Below are 21,223 nucleotides of genomic sequence, written 5' to 3'. Positions count from 1 at the left end.
ATACGTTCCCTTTACCCGTGATATTATCATTAAGACCGAAAGGATTAGTTTTTTTAACATATTACATTCAACAAAATGGATTTGATTGGATAGCAAGCTTAAAGCTTATATATGACCTCTCCATACAAGGCAACATACAATTAGTTAATATGTAAGAGTAATCAAGGGAACCAAGGTTATAGCGGTAATCAAAAGAATGCAATCCAGGGACAAAGACCAGACATGGAAAACAGACATACACAACAAAGAACATAAAGTAACTAACCTACACAACAAAGGAATTAAGAAATACATAAACATATAAAGAAGGATAACTCTATAATATTCTTAGAAAGATGACATCAACGCAAAAAAAAATAATATCTTTTGTGTTCTTATCAAAGATATTTACTGTAATCTATTTTGAAAACAAAAACAATTTTATATATTTTTTTAATATTTTTTGTTTTAGTGAGAAGTCGTAATATCATGTTTATTTCAGTTGTGAGAAAATATATGTTTGTCAGATCGTATCAAATATACTTTATTATTACACCTTTCAACAAGAAAATATCGATTGTAATGAAATTTGAGCCAAGTTTTTAAGAAATCTAAAAAATGTTTATGTGTATTTCATCACTTTTGAAAAAGTGCATAGGAAACTGAATTTTATTTCCGTCTCTTTCTAACTGTTATATAGCAGTATCACTTGGAATTATTCTAAATTTATATAAATGCAAAAAATATACATATTTAAGTATGTCAACACATTTAAACTTCCATCCGCTTTAAATAAATAAATCAATATGTACTACTGAAATATGTTGATACTTTTTTTTTATAAAATCTTCTACTGCCAGCATAATCTTCATATTTTTTAAAATATAAAATGTTCATTTCCAACAAGCAAGTTTTTCAAGGAGTAATGAACTGCAATTCCATACGGACACTCTGCAGCGACCACCTGTGAAGTTTACAATGCGGACACGATATCAAAAAATTGTAGATATCCTCTATGGAGGAGTAGTTGTTTGTAGTTTTTTAATTTAATGCAATTCCATAATTTTACGTGTATTTTCAAATTTTATATGAGATTGACCGGGTTGTTTAATGACCACTTCCAGAGTTTGTTTTTTCCCTTTGAGAGAGTAATCAAGGGAACCAATTTAATTGCAGTAATCAAAAGAATGTAATCCACGGACAAATACCAGACATGGAAAACAGACATACACAACACTGAACATAAAGTAACTAAAATCATACATACAAAGTAACAAAAGCAAAAAAACTGGGAACATGGACCAGGTGCACCCGTAGGGTAAATGTCCTCTGCTTTTCTAGAAACACCCACCGAGTTTCTCATAAAAAGTCAAGTAAAATTAAACATATTCAATTCATAATATGAGGCAGGAGAAACCTTAAACGCTCTCGAAAAAATCATGAATTCAAAACACATTTAATGAATTTTGTCAGCCCTCATATGACTTGTATTAAACATCATCCTTATAAACTTTTAAAATGGTAAAGTTTGTTATGATATACACTTTTTATTGTTCTAATGCATTCTTAAACTTGTCATGGTATAAATGTCTATGAGCCGAAGTGTCCGGTATTCTTTAGGTACTATCTGTTGCCATGGTCTGATATGTCTTTTGGTGGAATTATCCGGTATTGATTAACTGCTTACGGCATTTTCGTTAACATTAGGGTGCCAGGGTTTGACCACCCCATATCTCGGAAAGACTCGATTTGCATTTAATTTTCGAAGATACATAATATTTATTGAGACTGGTGTGGTTCTCAGTCGCATTTAAAAACTATACGAGAATGAAGCTACCTTGATGTATTTTTTAAGCTCCCGATTTCATGTTTTTTTCTGGTCATAAGTATACAAGACCCAGCTAATACAGCAAACATTTATTTTTCCTTTGGAAATATTTTTTACAGACATCATGAGCTTGACCACAGGCTAATACATGTAATAAATCACAAAAAACTCATGACAATAACGTTTCAATTTGCTAGTCTTGTATGATTTGTGAATATTTTTTTTAGATTTATTTCTGTTCGAATTATGTTCAAACTTGACCAATTACACTTAAACAACAGCAAAACACAAATTTTAGATACATGTATTTCACATTATTGTTTTTAAATAATGAAAGAAATAAATAGTTACAGAGTTAGAAAATAAATATCGGTTCATTTTAGGACGGACATATCAAGTACATATATAGTTATTTGCTTATTCTATTAAACAAGACGTCCGCACAATGGTTAATGTTTAAGATCTTTTAATGATGGTGAAGAATCGTAGATTTTTCTGTTCCTAAAAGTAGATTATATAAACAATTATTTTCATCAAATAGCAAAATGATTTAAGATATAAAAAAAGGTATGAAAACATAGATATGGCAATATTGGAATCGTGTATAATTATACTAAGTTTAACTGTTCCCAAATTAAATAAAAATAATACACAATTTTCATAATGAAACTCTATTAAAAACATACAATTACCATCAATGAACTTGTTAATCCTGTAAATATATTGTTCGTGTGCGTTTAAAGGTGAATATGTGGTCCTAACGTATGTATTATGTTGTTTTATTAACATATGAAAACAATTGCTGAATTTTCCAGTGAGTTGTTACCATTATTCTTCCTTTCTACACTGCATTTGACTCAAATGAGGAAAAGGCCTACCTTACATGCCTGTGACGAACTCGTTAAATATTTTGTGAAATTAGGGTATAGTTGTAAGCAAAATTAAATCAGCAAACTTCGGTGGAGATATTCTTCCATTTAATTTTTGCTTTATTTTTGAAGTTTTCTTCCACCCATAAAATTGAAAAAAAATATATATACCTTTTAGATTGTCTTTTTATGACAACACAGCCAATTATGATGAACAATACTGCGGCTATAACTGCTGATGCAATCCCCACACATATAATCAGTATACTATTACTCTTTTCTGATTTTTCTTTAAAAAAAACCTGTATTATTTTAGTTACTAGTTACTTTATGTTCTTTGTTGTATATGTCTGTTTTTCATGTATGGTCTTTGTCCCTGGTTTACATTCTTTTCATTACCGCTATAACCTTGGTTCCTTTGGTTACTCTTTTATTTTGAAAAATAAACTAATTTACATAATCGAACTCATTTCATGACTTATACTTGTAATAGTCTGCAGGTATTTTTTCTTCATGAAATTCCAACAAAAAATTAAGTTCCATCAATCTTCACAAAACATCAAAAATATTAAACGATAACATGTAACTTACCTATCTTTTTTGGACAGGTTGTCTGAAACAAAATTAAACACAGTAGTAGTCGTAACTTTAAACACGTACGTACACACTTTATATTTCTGCAATCATACAATTATTTTGGCGTACATGTACCTTTTTGAAAATACCTTACTTTTTGTCTTTCTTGCTTCATATTTATGTCGTTCTTGCTTTCTTTTGTGTAGTGACATTATATCTGTAAGTTGTTCTATTGTAACGCAGATCTCGAAAGAAAGAGAACATTCTTCCTTGTTCCATTAACTTTTTTCAACCATTTTAAGCGATATGATACAGGTAAATATTGGCATGAGTAAAAATGATTAAGTTTTAATGACTTTCATTCGATGCTAACAATGGATACGTGAGACATGGAGGATATAACGATATGTTTTGCTTAAACTTACCAGTTCTTCACATTTATGAGTTGATATATTACATTTAACACACAGTGAGTCGACAACTAGCATCGTAACATTATCTGTAAATTTATGGCCGTCATTTGAAATTGATATATGATAGCCTGATGCCAGGATTTTGAAACTCGAAGAGCGCCTTCGTCTGGATGGTGGAAGTTCGCAAAGCATGAAGAACGAACTCCTATAAATACCACTTGCAATGAAAGTTTCTTCTTCAACCGTTATTGATGCACCAGTTTCATTCTTCTTTATCTACATAAAACACAAAATATTATGATGAATTATAAATATTCGGCGTGTATGTTCTTTACATTGTCAAACTTTGAGGACAAAGTGTGTTTCAGAAGCACATTATAAAAAATAATTTAAGCAGCATAGTCTACGTTAATAAAAGTGAAAAATATAATATCAATGCAAACTATTCCTTGTGAAAACAATATATGTTGTTAAAATTAACGTTATCTTGATATAGAAAAGAAATTGTTAAAACTGACGAAATTTGTTGCTTCGATCTTAAATCAATATTTGGACAAATTCACCAAAATCACTTACCACAAACGGATGAAATTTGCAAGTAAGGTTGTTTCGGATAAAATCATATCCTGGTATAATGAACTTTTTACATGGTTTAAGTCTATTGTCACATTCTCCAACAAATGCATCTTTTTCTAGAACAGGAAGTGTTTGTTTACTTAAGTTACAGTCGTCACCAAAATAACCATCATAACATTCACAGGTACCTGTAATAGATATACCCTGGTTTCAATGTTCAATGTTAACATTATGTGACCACGTATTTTATTGCAAATGAATGAATTTACTACTCACCGTCGACACATAATCCATGGCCAGAACAGTTATCTGGGCAGGTTGATTCTTCAATTATTGCAAAAATTGATTTTTCTACTCCTGTTGAGTTGGTGCTGTTAGTGATCATAAGAACTTCTGTTCGTCCTGCTTCCTGTTTGCATGCCTGTCCAAAATTCTGTAACGTTGCCTTTAACCAGACATCACTTCCGGAAGCCTTCATAAGACACATTGACACAAATTATTGTGGAAGTGAACGTCGAGTTAACGCTTTATTTGAACATTTAGTACGCAAAATTTATAAAACATTTTATTAACTAATTAAAAAACTATAAAAACGTTAAAAATTGAGTATCACTAGGAAAATTAATTTAATGAAATAAAAATATTGGCCAATGAAGTCCATACAGATTGTGAAAATAAAATACCTTAAAATAAAATGCTTAAATTTGTATTATAATATTTTAATCAGGTTATCAAACCATATGTTCACAATGCACATACCTTTATATCTAATACACACGATTCAATATAATCGGTAGCGTTGATTGGAACATTTGACGAACATGGTCCGAACGCTGGAGACCCCGTCACCTTGTCCGTACAGTGTTTTCTTGCAGTGTCTTCTGTCCATTTATTTTGCCATGATTCAGGTGGAAGCTAAATAAGGACCGAAATAGTGTGGTCAAGACATGTTGTAACGTGTGAAAGTAAGGACTAGATAGGACAATTCAAGACTGGATTAGGACAGGTTATGTAGAGACTAGTTGAGACTAGAATTTATTGGACAAAATCAGTTAATACAATACGAGAATTTTCAGACATATGAAGAAAAATACAGAGTTACTTTATATTAACAGAAAAGGACATATATACTTTTCAGACTTTTATTACGCAGTAAGTTGTTTTGTTTCAAATTTCAATGCTATACCAAAACACTGGACACAAACGCATCATTCAAGCATATTGGGTTAGACGTTTAGGTTTTTTCCGTTCACGGATTATTATGTTAGACCATCTTTGTATTCCGCGAACAACATAGTTCATCTTAATCAAAGATGACAACCCACATTAAAATATGATTTTGTTCTGATTGATTAATGAAAATAAAGCATATTGTAAAACTTACATAGTCAATGGCGATTTGTGACTACTCACAATAAACCCAATCAAATAATTTGACTAAATAAAGAATTATATGAATTACAAAACAGGATGCGAATGTGATGAGAAATCTAAAAAACAATAATGATTTTTATAAGACGCACACTTTTCAGCTTTCAGATTATTAAATTTTTCTTTTAATACCTTAGGTAAATATTGCATTTTGTTAACTCTTTCCTTATGCAAGATTTATTTATCAATGGACGAAGTTAAAACATTAATTATACTGACAGTTATTGGTACATTGGCTTCGTCGATCATTTCAAATAGTGGCGGCTGTTCATCCTCGTCAGAAATTTCTTCGTCTACAGATCGTGTATATCTGTCATTCATTAAAGAACGTTTTATCCTCCTCTGATTTTTACAAGATGCGGTCACCATTGCTGTTTGCGTCTTTTGTTGTCTGCATCCTTCCATACCAACTGTCCATCCACAATTATACTCTGGTTCACCGTGAGGGAACTTTTCAACCGGTGTCGTGCAAGTGCAGTATTCTTGTCCAAGGTAGATTGGTGGTGGTAAAGTATTGCCAAATAAACTTTCCTCTTTCTTGGCGCTGAAAAAAAAAAACCAAACGTTTTGATAATTGATTGTTAATTTAATTGGTATTATAGTATTACTGTTTTCTTAATGTTTCGTTGGTGATTTTGTAATTGCTTTGTCAAGGGATAAAGTATTCACAATGTACTTTTAATATAAAAATATAGAGTCCCATAAGACATTTGACGCTTGGTTATAAATTTTAATATCTATACATGCGGCCGTGCATTGCAACCTTGACAAAAACTCTGTCTTGTTAACGCAAACATTTGTAGTTATACATTGTTTCATTCATCTGAATAAAAATGTGTTAAGTTGAATGAATAATATAAACACAAATCAATTTCTAAACGCAATGTCAATGCAGAGTTTTTTTTATGATTGTCATATTTTATCAATGGTGGAATCTAAGGAAGCACAAAGTTAACGAAAATGGGGCGAAAAAAACGATCTGATTTGCTTCAGACTAAGCTATTGTGTTTTCAATTGTGGCATTTAAATCTTTCTTTTCCTCGAAGAGATATTATCATCTACGTGTATATTGATTTTTTTATTCATTCATAAGGCAAACACATTCGAAAACGACTATGCTAGCATATCACAAACGAATTTTCCTATATCGGAAGAAAGTTCAAGAAAAGTGTAAGAACGAAGCCCCCCAAAAATATTTTCATTTTACAGTTTGTTTTAATGAGACTACTTGCATTTTATGTTTCTTTGAAGGTCCAACGAGATAAACTACTCTATCGATACAAGAAGTCAAATTACTGTCACGTAATAAAAAAAAAAAGGTTTTTTATTTGTTTTTTTGTTCACCCACTGCCCTAGAGAGACTAACACAGGTACTTCTAATGAAACGGTTGACGTTTTTTTAAGATGAAGAATGAAGACAAACGATCATTTCTTCCACTACCGTTTGTCAACAAAGGTATAGATGCAATTAATTTAGCTGACACTCTCCATCACAAAAACGTCACCAACAAATTTCCACCATATTTCAAAGACAAATCCACACCAATTATTTCATATTCCTATACTTCATTCATTGCATCCAAAATTTTCAATTATAAAAGACTATTGCAAAACCTCGAGGTTGAGGTCCTTCTAGTCACGTCGTTACGGGAGATTGTCCATCATCGAAAACGAATCTTTGCCTTATATCCTTTCGAAAGGTCCCAAGTACCGTGAACCACGCTTCATAAATTGAAATTATAACTTTAAAGGTCTTATGGATGTCGTGGAGGACTACGCAAGAAAATGGATCAAACGAGAACAAGAAGACATTGATTCTCCGTAAGAGTGGTTAAAGGTCGTGATGTCCTTAATTTTGAAACGAATGAAAGTTCTAAATATGTCAATGAGTGCCAAGGCTATATCAGTTTTCAAGGACCATGATGTAACAAAAACATTGTCTACTATACATGACAATTATGTTGTCGTACCAGCAGACAAAGCCCAAAGCAACATTGTATTTGTCTGCAAAACGTTTTACATTCAATATTTATTATCAGAGATAGATGTAGAAAAGAATAGCAGTGATAAAGCCTATACTGCTACCACAATCTCCAAAGACGAAATTGTGGAAAACCATAAATCTGTGATATCCTCTTTTGGTGGTTCTACAAGGGACGATGACTGTGATTTACCGTCTATGTACTGGATTCCTTAACTTAAAGAATCCATACAAACAACGTTACATAGCTGGATCTGCAAAATGTAACACCAAGCCTCTATCAAAACTTGTAACTTCTATACTCACAGCTGACAAAGAGGGTTTGCAGTCCTACCACAACACTTATTACTCCCGTAGTGGTATTAATTCAATATGGATCCTGAAAAATTCGAAAGATCTTATGGAGACAATCAGTTCAAGACTACTATCTGAATATAATAGCATTAAAACCTATTATTTTTCAACACTATTTACTTCTATTCCAGATACTTAATTGAAATCCCGACTTAAAAACATTATACATCGTTCTTTTTCCAAAAAAAGATGGTACACCTACATACAAATATAAAGTTCTTGGTAGAGATTCCTCATACTTTGTAAGAAATAATTCCGAATCATCTTCCAAATATACAGAAGCAGATATTTACAAAATGCTGGAATTTTTAATCGACAACATATTTGTCCAGTGAGGTGGACGCGTTTTTTCAACAAACGGTCGGCATTCCAAATGGGAACAAATTGTGCTCCTCTACTTGCTGACATATTCCTCCACTCTTGTGAGGCTGACTTTATAGCTGATCCGATCCGAAAGAAGGAATATCGTTTAGCTAGGTCCTTCAATCTCAGTTTCCGCTGTTATCTTTCACCAATCATAGTTTCGTATTATCTTTAAACAATCCTAATTTCAGGGATTTGATATCGCATCTACCCAAAACGAACTTGAGATAAAGGATACTACAGACACTGTAAAGTCAGCCACGTATCTTGACCTACACTTAGAAATAGATGGTAAAGGAAAACTATTGACCAATCTTTACGACAAACATGATGGCTTTTCATTCAAAATCCTTTCATCTGTAGCAACATTCCTTCAGCACCTGCGTATGGAGTGTTCATGTCACAACTCATACGTTATGCTAGACATTGCCGTGACTACACAGACTTTTTGTATCGCGCTAGAATTCTAACAAATAGGCTTTTGGAGCAGGGTTATGTTGCTACAAGATTGAAGTCATCACTACGGAAGTTTTATGGTCGTCATCATAAACTCGTGGATCGTTATAGTGTATCCATCTGCGCCATAAAAACTGATTTGTTCAACGTGTCAAAGTTTTCCTTTCCTCTTTCGTCTACCCCGGACATAACTTTTTATGAGCAACTCGGCGGGTAATTCTAGAAAAGCAGAGGACGCTTACCCTACTGGTTCATGTTTTTAGTGGAGTCCGAGATGGTCATTTGCTTTTGTTATTTTGTATGTATGATATTAGTTACTTTATGTTCTTTGTTGTGAATGTCTGTTTTCCATGTCTGGTGTTTGTCCCTGGATTGCATTCTTTTGATTACAGCTATAACCTTGGTTCCTTTGATTACCCTTTTGATTATGTAAATATTTATAAATATCAGGAGGTTTATGTATTGTATTCAATGGCATTTAAACTTATAAATTCTGTTATAAAAGTAATCTTACAGCCACGATGAAGCAAATTGTCTCTCATCTCTTGGCTGGTTGTCATTTCTTGGAGTTAAATCGTCATGAATGTCATTATTGTATATGCCGCATAAACCTGTAACATGACCACGATCAAGAATGGATGGAACAATATTTATACCATTTATTCCATAAAAACTGTCAACCCGTCCATGAGAAAATGTTACTGTTGCTTTTGTTGGCAATTCAATCTAACAAAGGAAATAAAATACACTTTTCAGCGTGCATTCGAACATGAGAAAACGGACACCTTCGTTAAGCGGACATTTTTGATTATCTTATAACTACATTCATTGGCCACGTCTCTAACGGGAGAGAATTCATCAAAAAAAAAAAAAATATAAAAAAAATATGTTTATAATAGTATGTTTTTCTACATTTGGTACTTCATTTAAATCTACAATCTGTTCACCGTTAACGCAGGAGAGTTACGAAAAGTTTGAGTACTGTAAATGAAATTCTGAAGAGGGGTCAATAATTTGTTGACATATACATTTACATAGTAACGAATTTGATACAATTTACCATGTGCCATTCATATCATAAAAAGTGCGTGGTCTCTATATGGACACTTCTTAATCTGTCCTAAGGCAAAGGAAGGACGCATTTACACACTTGTCTTAGTATCCTTGTGAAGTAGTTTTACTAAATTTTGGTATGAAAGAAAATAGAAAAAGCAAATAAGAATGAGGTATAAAACTTATAATTTTGATTTATCACAGGGTATAAATAGTGAACCGTCGTACTTTAGTAAATGTTGAAAATTTCTTTCGAAAAGTCTCTTATTTTATATTCAATGTAAATGTAAAAAGCATAATTTAAGTAACCGTGTATGAGTTTCCAGATTCTGTTACAACCAGACTGTGGTCGTCGCATAATCGTTGTACTATATATCGATTAACTCGAGTACTGCTCCTGTAAGTTGTTTTGCAGAAGTTAGCAACGAAAGTACTATCTCCACTCCGAACCGCAACACCACAGTTACACAAAACACCAGAATAACATGCCCGATAGTAAGCGTGAACCTAAGATATGTAATAATAACATATATATTTATCAAATCAAACAAAAATAAAATAACAAGAAAGGATTATATTCCCTAGACGTATCTTGTTCCTTCTAAATTTGTTAGCAGGGCAATTATGACAATTTCAACGTAAGATTACCACTACAAATGTAATGTTTTAGTTATACATGCGTATCCGATTACCATGTGGCATGCAAATACTGCACTCATGATGTTTCAAAAAGGTAATTATAAAGTTCAAATAATGTTTCCGTGCAGATTCATCAACCAAGCAATATAAGGCAACAAATTTCTTAACTAAACTAGTGTGTTCTGATAGCACAGCTTAGGAAAATGTAAAGAAGGGACGTAACAATATGATTGGTATAGACAATGTCAATCACGGTTTGGTTTTGGAGCACGATTTTTCTGTAAACATATATAGCATTTACATGTAATTTTAAAATAAAGAAAATACCTGAATTGGTAATCTGTCATGGTGAAATAAAATATATTCACCTTCTATCTGGCCATTTCGTCTTTGCAATTCGTATGTCCTGTATAGAACAGTTTTGTCTTTTTATTTATACGAATGTTTATATAAATTAATCATACTAATTCGACACATGTCATTCATTAATGCATTGACGGATTTCTTTAGAAATACAAAGTGGGTAATTAAATGTTTAAATACTAACTAAATGTTGTGTTACATCATATCATTTTACCTCATTTTCACTTTTGTTCTTAAATGCATACTTTTTGCACAATTAAAAGAAATTGAATTATAAGGCAAACCAGACAAGCATTAATTGATGAGCAACGTAATAAAAATAGGCTTGAGGGACTATATACAGAGAAAAAGAAGTACGTACATGTGAATAAAAATGTACGTTATAAATATTTTATATATATTAAAGTACTTTGCAACACAGCCAAATCGAAAAACGAAACCATATGGGTATGACAATAAAATAAACGCATGCTTAGGATACTGAATTCATATGATGATAGTGTCCAATTTTAAAAATACCACATTCAAAGTGTTATATACAATTCCCGTTCGAACCCTCATACTTGCAATTTATTATTTTTTTTTCTGAATTTTATTTGATGCGAGTAATGTACACAAACTTACTTCCCATCAAATGTTCTCATATGAGGATCATTTTCTGACCTACAGGCTCTTCCTCTTGTTGCTTGATCATCATCAATTACCTGTACCTTAATTAAAATAAAACATGAGTTTTAAACATGATGGATGTAAAAACTTCTATCTGCGCTGTAAGCTTTTGTACTGAGAAAACAACAATCAACGATAGATATGTTGATTGCAATCTTTTTCGTTACAAAGGAAAATTACTTTAAATTTGTTAGTACAAAACAATCATATAGAAATATAGAAAGTTTTAGTATGTTGGATATTTATTTCAAGGAGTAGCTACTTATCAGCTGTTATTATAATTGGATTAGGAAAAAGATCTTAACTAAAACATTAATTGTGTACACGTACTCTAAACTAAAACTTTCGAAATAGGAAGCCAAATCCGTCACTTAGAGGTTCTTCCATCCGCAATACTAGGGATGAAGCAACAATGTTGAGGTATTTCATTTATTCAATGGGCACATTTGATATGAATCAGGGTCAGACAGAACTAATTACTAGGTTTGTGAATACCTTTTGGGACATACAATCTTTTAAATTGTTTCACCGTTTACATAATGGGAACCTAACATTTATTTTTGTAAGAGTTTGCTCTTTTAAATCTCTTGAAATCTTATTTATCGTTTAGTTACACGAAAGAAGCAAAATATATAATTGTCAAGACATTTAAATCACATATTTCATGGCACTAATATCAATGAATATACAGAAGCATCATTAACAGATTTTTTCTTTATCATTTCGATGCTATGGGTTTGACATCAGAATGTCACAAAATAAAACGTTTTGCTGATATTTATTTCCCTTAATTATTGTGAACCCTTTTAAAGGCTCCATATTAATGCAGAAAAAAAATTAGTTTTGATATTAATAATACGTTTAAGAATTAATCACTCAAGAGAAAAAAACACGCCTAAATCTGATTTCGCTAAGATAATATATTTCCTATTGTTGGTGGTTATTGGGTACACACCAACTTAAAACTGATGTTTTGTTTCCAAATTGTGCTAAATATGAAAAAAGGCGGTTTAGAATGACTTCAATTGTATATTACACCTTACCCTTATTTCAGGAAGCTGTATGTTTGTCCAAACTTTGAGATCTTCCTTGGGCTGAACGTTGTCTGAGTTATACAAACGCAAAACTGTAAATCTATTTTTCATATTTATCTGGCCGTCCGATTTGCCATGTATTTCAATTTCTTTTCGCCTTTTTCCAGCAATCCATTCGGTATGGGAGAAATGAACTCCACAGGTCTGTGGGGAGAACTCCAAACTTGTTTTCTTCAACTCATTGTTGCACATTTTGGGATCTTTTTGATAATGAGGAATACCGGTCAGTAAACTAACCATGCAGCCACTCTGAATTGCGTTTTTCAAATGACTAGGTAAAAAAGTGATTGATCAAATTAGGATTCAATACTTAAATCTCAGTTCCCGATATTTAGATGACCTGTTCTATTTAAGCAACTAGTTTTAGAAGTTTATACAGCACATCTATCCTTATAAATAACATGGGACAATATACAGACAGAATGAAATCGGTCTCACATCTAGACCTTCTCTTAAAAGTCGAAGGACACAATACTCATGAACAAGCTATACGACAAAAGCAAAAAAGTTTTCCTTTCGTTTCGCCTGTGGCAACTCCCCATCAGTAGCTACACATGGAGTTTTTTTTATATTGAAACGCACGCGTTATGCCAGAGCTTGCCGAAATATGAGGACTTTTTGAACCGTGCTAGTCTTTTTATAATTTTGCTTGTGTGGCTGCAAGATTAAATTAATTGCTCCAAATTTTTTATGGTCGTCATCATGACTTCGTGTATCGTTATGGTGTATCAATCTTCCTCATGAGAGTTTAATTGTTCGCAGTGTCTTGGTTTTCATTAATTTATTAATCTAGCCCGGGCAAAGAATTTTATCAGCAACACGGTGGTTGTTTTAAGAGAAGCAGACACTTACCCAAACGGTACACTTTGTCCATATTCCAAGTTTAAATGTAACGAGTCCATATCACTTATTTACGTTTGTTTCTTTGTACGTGTTATTTAGGTTAACAAAAAAACGTTTTTTTTTCAAATCTAACCTTAATAAATGAAATTAACCCTCAACTTAAAATTGTGCAACTAATTAAAATTAAAGTTTGTACTATAATGATTCACAAACATCTAGATATCTTTAAAATCGAATGCATTCTTTATAGGAAACCTTTCAAGCCAATATAACAATAGCATAAATGTGATGAATTTATTTGACTTAAAGACGGGAAAGGAGTCAAGTCATGGTCATCGCCACTATATGTCACCTAAGTTACAAGATGTCTCCATAGATGGTCTCCTTCCTTTCATACAAAAACCTCTTGGACTTCATCACATTAGAACCAAACTTTATTCTATACCTCTCACTCTACTACATAAAAGTCTATTGCAGAACCTCGAGATTGAGGATTTCAAGGCTAAACCATCTGACTGTTCTTGCAAAACCTCTCCATTAAAATATGGTCCTTCTGGTGACATCGTTACGGGAGATTTAACCAATATCGAAAACGAATCTCTGCGTAATATCCTTTCTAAAGGTCCCAAGTACTGTGAACCACGCTCCATAAATTGGATTTATAACATTAAAGTTCTTATGGATGCTGTCGAGGACTATGAAAGAAAATGGATAAAACAAGAACAAGAAGACATTGATTCTCTGTCAGAGTGGTTAACGGCCGTGAGGTCTTTAATTTTGAAACGAATGAAAGTTTTAAGTAGATCAATGAGTGCCACAGCTACATCAGTTTTCAAAGACCCCGATGTAGCAAAAACATTGTCTACTATACATGACAAATATGTTGTCGTACCAGCAGACAAAGCCAAAAACAACATTGTTGTTGTCTGCAAAACGTTTTATATCCAATGTTTATTATCAGAGGTAGACGTAGAAAATAATACCAGTGATAAGACCTACACTGCTACCACTCTGTGCAAAGAAAAGATTGTGGAAAACCATAAATCTGTGATATCCTCTTTTGGTCTCTCTACCTAGGACGATGATTGTGCCTTACCGTCTATGTACTGGATTCCTAAACTTCACAAGAATCAATACAAACAATGTTTCACAGCTGGATCTGCAAAATGTACCACCAAACCTCTTTTAACACTTTTAACTTCTATACCAACTGCCAAAGAGGGTCTGCAGTCCTACCACAACACTTGTTACTCACGTAGTGGTATTAATTCAATGTAGATCCTGAAAAATTCGAAAGATCTTTTGGAGACAATCAGTTCAGACTATTATCTGAATATAATAGCATTAAAACCTATGATTTTTCAACACTGTATACTTCTATTCCCCATACTCAGGTAAAATCCCGACTTAAAAACATTATACATCGTTCTTTTTCCAAAGAAGATGGTACACCTAGATACAAATATATAGTTCTTGGTAGAGATTCCTCATAATTTGTAAGAAATAATTCCAAATCATCTTCCAAATATACAGAGGAAGATGTATACAAATTCCTGGAATTTTTAATCAACAACATATTTGTCCAGTATGGTGGACGTGTATTTCAACAAACGGTCGGCATTCCAATGGGAGCAAATTGTGCTCCTTTACTTGCTGACCTATTCCCTCACTTTTATGAGGCTGGCTTTATAGCTGATCTGATCAGAAAGAAAGAATATCGTTGGACTAGATCCTTCAATCTCAGTCTCCGCTATATAGATGACGTATTATCTTTACACAATCCTAATTTTGGGGATTTGGTACATCGCAAAGAACTTGAAATAAAGGATACTATAGACACTGTGAAGTCAGCCTCATATCTTGACCTACACTTAGAAATCAATGATAAAGGAAAACTATTGACCAAACTACGACAAACGTGATGGCTTTTCCTTCAGAATTGCCAACTTTCCTTTCATCTGTGGCAACATCCCTTCGGCTCCTGCGTATGGAGTGTTCATTTTTTTTATCGCGCTAGAACTCTAACAAATAGGCTTCTGGAACAGGGTTATGTTGCTACAAGATTGAAGTCATCACTACAGAAGTTTTATGGTCGTGGATCGTTATGGTGTATCCATCAGCACCATGAAAACTGATTTATTCAACGGGTCATAGTTTTCATTTTATAGAAATCTAGCGCGATACAGAAAGTCTGTGTAGTTTTTGCAAGCTTTAGCATTACGTATGTATTGTGATATGAATATTTCATAAGTGGTGCCGAAGGGATGTTGCCACATATGAAAGGGAAGTTGAAAATACGGAATTAAAAGTCATCGTCTTTGTCGCATAATTTGTTCAATAATTTTCCCTAAGCATAGATTTCTAAGTGCAGGTCAAAATATGACTTCACCGAGTTTGTAGCATCATTTATCTAAAGTGTTTTTGGGGTAGATGCGATGTAGCAAATCCCCGAAATAAGGATTGTTTAAAGATGATACGTTATCTATATAGCGAAAAGTGAGATTAAAGGATCTAGCTAAACGATATTCTTTCTTCTGGATCAGATCAGCTATAAAATTAGCCTGATAAGATTGAAGAAATAGGTCAGCAAGTACAGGAACAAAATTTGTGCCCATTGTAATGCTGACTGTTTGTTGGAAAAAAACACGTCCACCACATTGGACAAATATGTTTTTGATTAAAAATTCCAGCATATTGTAAACATCTTTCTCTGTATAATTGGAAGATGATTTGGAATTATTTTTCACAAACTATGAGGAATCTCTACCAAGAACTATATATTTGTATCTAGGTGTACCATCTTTTTTTGAAAGAAAAAAAAGATTTAAACTATTTTTAAGTCGGAATTTTAACTGAGTATAAGGAATGGACGTATACAATGTTGAAAAATCATAGATTTTGATGCTATTATATTCTTATAATAATCTTGAACAGATACTCTCCAGAAGATCTTTCGAATTGTTCAGGGTCCACATTGAATTTATACCATCACGGGAGTAACAAATATGGTAGGACTGTAGACCCTCTTTGACTGCTGTGAGTATAGAAATTAAAAGTTTATGTTATGGTGGTACATTCTGAAGATTCAGCCATGAAACGGTTTTTGTATGGATTCTTGTGGAGTTTAGGAATCCAGTACATAGACGATGAATCATAATCATCGTCTCTGTTAGAGAGACCAAAATGAGGATTTTTTGGTTTTCCACAATCTCTTCTTTAAAGAGTATGGTGGCAGTATATGTCTTATCACTGCTAATATTTTCTACGTCTACCTCTTAAAGAGCAGTTTTTGGACAGGAAATACGTATACGATGGGGACATGATGTTTTGTTTGCTGATCTGGAATTGGTATATCAATTAACTACTAGTAATCCTTAGTTTTTACATGTGTGTAATTTATATTTATTGTCTTTATTTCCGTTGTAATAAGGGACTTACACCTTTTTGAACTGATTTTAGGGGTGGTTATTTTTTCAACGGTGGAAACATTTCAAAAGGGGAGGGTTGTGATAACGTCAAAGAACTTTAGCCCCGCCGCATTGTTTGCGTCTATCCCAAGTCTGTCGCCTTTGTATTTCTTGTTTCGCTTTCACCTTTAGTTTGTTTTTAACTTACTTAAATAGGTAAATAGGCGCAAATTTTTTGCTCTACCTGTATAAAACTAAGTTTTCGGGCCAGCGTTAGCCTGTCATGTGGTGTAATAATTATTCCATTTCCTTTCATAAAATGCGCTATTTTGCTAAACCATTAAGCTACCTATTTTTTGGCCAGCTACAGGCAACAGGCATTGTAATGGTAACGGGAATTGTTGTTGACTTGCCCTCTGTAACATAGAATTGTCTATCGTTCGTTTGTTCAACCTATAAGTAAAAAGGTACATAGCATTTGACTATAATAAAATTATAAAATAAAATCTATTTTGATTTTCATTTACTGCATGTATATATTTTTTTGTTTTTATTGTTCCTGAATTTGTTGTTGTTTTTGTTGTTTTGTTGTTTTTTGTTTTGTTTGTGTGTTTGTCTTGGTTGTGCTTTATTTGTTGTTTACTTCATTTAACCAGTAATTTATTGGTTGTTTTCAGTAATAAGTAATATCATACCTTTATTCCGGCAAAGAATTGTTCAGAGTACTTGATTGGTGTTGGGGCTTTAAATCCAACCTCTTTTATTTGTACTCCACATTTTACAAGCATATTCGGGCGATACTTTGTTTCCCAATGTTCGTAACGTAATATGTTGTCGCCGTTTTTAATTTCAAGTTTTGTCAATTCTTTTGTTTTCGCCTGGGGAATCAATTCGTCGTTTATAAACCATGAAAAAATATAAGTGTATTTGTTGTCCAAACTGTCCAGATTACAGTGGAAGCCTACTTTGCTATAGACCATTTCCAAATTAAATTGGTTTCGTTGTTCATTTTGTACAAGATCTGCAGAGACACTCGCCTTTGGCATTACTTTTATATCCGGAAAGGCTAGCAGGAATATAATATTAGTTTAGTGAATTATTGATTGTCAACTTATAAGGAAGAAAATTGCATTCCTTCTTCACGTTATGTAACAGATAGCAACAATAATACATGTTTGTTGAACAAAGAGTAGAATTAATTGACCTGAAATACTTTCCTTAAAAACACCTTAATTAATCAAATATATATATTCATTCTTACGATAACTACACTGTAGTATATTGATCATTAATTAATCACATTGTTTCATTTAGCGATTACAGTTTTTTATTCAATGTACTTGCATTAACACGCATTCTAGTAAAGCTTTAAGCTGGACTGTCTGTCATGTATAAGTGATCATGATGACCGATGTGAGCCATATACTTTCATACCTCAACAAATAATGGTGATACAAATAATGGTGATAAGATCCATGATTAATCAAATGATAATGTTTTTTTCATTTATCTATATCGAATCTAAAATTCACTAAGTAGAAAGTCACAAGATACAATCTGATGAAATTTATTTTACCGAAACAGTTTGGTCCAAATCCTGTATCTGAAGACTTCCCATCGGGGCATGGTAGCTGATCACCTTAAATAATTAAAGAGCAAATGCTGAGGAGATTTTAATGCAGATAATAAAAAACACATTATTTTTTTTGTTTTAAACAACGCAAGTTTTATGACTTTTTAGGCCCAAAATAAATACATTAAACTTATTCAGTTTGCAAAATATGACCTATGCAATAGGAAAACAAACATAAAAAAAAAAATAATAATAAGGACGATATTGCTGACTGAGTGTTCTATTCCTCAGGTCCCCTATTTTCAATTCCTAGCTAGAACACTGATAAACATAAACGCTTGAAAGGAAATATTTGCTTCTATTGGTTATTTTAAATACTATTTTTAGTTGGTTATATTTTTCAAAAATGTTAACATACCAAAACAATATGCGGATGGACAGGTAGACACTGGTTGAAGGTGGTACAGCAAAAAATCTTTACATTTCTTAATTTTTATGCTTAGTTTTTCATTTTTACAATTTCCATCGTAGTTAGCTGAATAAGCAAACCTGTCAACTTCCTGACCTGGATTAGTAGGAAATGTTGTCTCACTAGTCTTGAGACCATCTGTATAAACATATAAAATCCTGATATATGCATTCATATACATGTGGTTATGTTGTATTTTTTGTTGTTGTAATCAATGCTAAATATCAGAAAATCCACCTAAAGCGAATCATATATAGTTATTATCGTGGGAATTGAAAATTATGTTACCACGATAAAAGGGTAAAAAAAAACAGCATAAATTCAAAGAAAATATTTTGTAAACCGACATTTTCAATGAATATCACAACTTTTAAAATAGTGACATATCAATCATACTACTAAGTAACTGCTTGATGTGAATACATATAAGTCTAATTTTAGTTACACAAGAAAACAGACTGTGTAAAACACAGATTATATTGTAAATGCACGAAAACGAGTAATAACCAGAACATCAAGCAAATTAATGGACCAGATTCACAAAAGTTGATAGGACTTTCTATCGGATATCATGTTATGGTTGCGATTCCGCACGATCGCAAACCTAAAAACTTTTCAAATATATAAGGTGTAATTGAAGAGGTTACTGAGTAAGTATGACTGACCGTGTTGGTCTTGAGCTATGTAAAGAAATTTACATGGGGTATCTTATATTGCAGCAGGAAACAAATTGAGGCTATAATATCATTGAAAGATTTCCCTCATAATGTTGCCAAGATTTTGTCTCTACATATCTATTTGCGCGAACTATATTATATAGGTCGCAGGTTTGCCTGTTATAGCTTTATAAGTTTGGAATTGTTTGATGTGATATTCCCTATACCGGAGTTTGGTCCTTTGAACCACAAATATACTGGTTCAGCGCAATGGGCATTTCGTCAAATTTGATAACGTTTATTTGTAACGATTAAAATATGACAGAACGAAAGTTTTTAAAGCAAACTCATTTTAAACTCACCCCGGGATAAGTATATTGATCTTTCCGTGCCACATCGAAAACCGCCAGTTGGACATTGTGTTGGCATTTTCTCTCCTGCACCACTTGTTATTCTGAACCAACCAGGTGTCAGTATATTATCACATAATGTCATGTTGTTGTTTGAACCATATGCCACCGACCTTTTCCAGTCATCAATGATACCATAATTTTCTGATTCACATGGATCTAAATTATAACAAGCAACATGAGAAACAAATCTTAAAAAAAACTCACAGCCTTGTACATTGTTATTATGTTGTTAAAAAATCATCGTGATGTACACATTTAAATCCATAGTTTTTAGTCTTTACAAAGAACGTAGTTGCAAATAAAAGTTTGCTTTCGAGTTTTAATATACATTTGAATTAAAACCGAAAGAATGCATTTCAAATGACAAAAGGAAAATGCATGCGTCAATGTTTGAACCGTAAAAAAAAATGTTAAACATTTTATTGCGAAAAGAAAGGCCCTTCTGCTTTATGGATTTGACTAAATGACACCAACTGTAGTAAGAAGTGTTAGTAATAGAAAAATAAACTTCAATATAACTTTTATCAAAAAGAAATAAATATTTAGGAAATTGAAACGAAATCAAAAGATTATTTGACGGCAATAGCAAAAGCAAGCAAACAACATTACTAAGAAAAAAACGTAAATTCATTAATATTCAATTCAAATTTAAAAATTGCAAATTATTTTTCAAACAAATCATAAAGAAAAGTGTTTTGTGTTCTCTTATTGTTTTGCGTATATGCCTGGCTTGCATTTATCATGCAAAGACAGACGCCGTCTGTGCAATAATCATATTTTGACAACAAATCATTGTCTCAGAATAAATGGTATTTTACGTGTCTTACCTGTCGCACCAGCCTCAACAGTTATGAATAGAAAAGACAATATAAGTATATTGTACGATTTAGCATAGTTAGTTAACTGTTGCATGTTGCAATAGAGTGTAGAAATACATTCAATATCTGACAAGGGCACAATTTATAGAATTTATTTATCTTTATTGATTTTGTGGTCAAGTTGACGAGGAAGCACTTAGTACTTTATTAAGTCTATTTTTAAATTTCAGATAAGACAGTTCGTGCAAATTATATCAAAAGTAAAGTTCTTGGAATAGTTATTGAATAATAAATAATTGGTATAAATTTCGTCATTATGGTCGTCATCATGTACTCGTAGAACCCTACGGTGTATTCATTTGCGCCATGAAAACTGATTTGTTCAACGTGTCATAGTTTT

General features: G+C 32.5%; 1 protein-coding gene across 1 annotated transcript; it reads right to left on the bottom strand.

The window, feature by feature from the left end:
- Positions 1-1,881: 1,881 nt before the first annotated feature.
- Positions 1,882-20,968, bottom strand: LOC148604257 (von Willebrand factor D and EGF domain-containing protein-like). The gene is made up of 19 exons (XM_088548749.1): positions 20,833-20,968; positions 19,955-20,161; positions 18,886-19,074; positions 18,471-18,533; positions 17,590-17,960; positions 17,244-17,347; positions 12,594-12,915; positions 11,506-11,591; positions 10,846-10,924; positions 10,189-10,386; positions 9,341-9,552; positions 5,892-6,216; positions 5,001-5,156; positions 4,518-4,713; positions 4,242-4,429; positions 3,678-3,941; positions 3,268-3,289; positions 2,848-2,965; positions 1,882-2,308 (listed from the first exon to the last, which is right to left on the bottom strand). Exons 1-19 carry the CDS (start codon positions 20,915-20,917, stop codon positions 2,257-2,259), a joined length of 3,237 nt encoding a protein of 1,078 aa, XP_088404875.1. The 5' UTR covers positions 20,918-20,968; the 3' UTR covers positions 1,882-2,256.
- Between the last annotated feature and the right edge of the window lie 255 nt (positions 20,969-21,223).

Source organism: Perna viridis, chromosome 10 (assembly GCF_037379345.1).
Source record: "Perna viridis isolate PV_CMFRI_1.1 ecotype Kerala chromosome 10, ASM3737934v1, whole genome shotgun sequence".
Lineage (NCBI taxonomy): Eukaryota > Metazoa > Mollusca > Bivalvia > Mytilida > Mytilidae > Perna > Perna viridis.
This window is presented reverse-complemented; position numbering and strand designations above follow the sequence as displayed.

Coding starts and splice junctions, on each gene's coding strand:
- LOC148604257 (XM_088548749.1), bottom strand. CDS start 20,917: ATGCAACAGTTAACTAACTATGCTAAATCGTACAATATACTTATATTG. Junction 5,157..5,891: donor AAGCCAATGTACCAATAACT/GTCAGTATAATT, acceptor GTCCTTATTTAG/CTTCCACCTGAATCATGGCA. Junction 2,309..2,847: donor ATAAAAAGACAATCTAAAAG/GTATATATATTT, acceptor ATCTACTTTTAG/GAACAGAAAAATCTACGATT.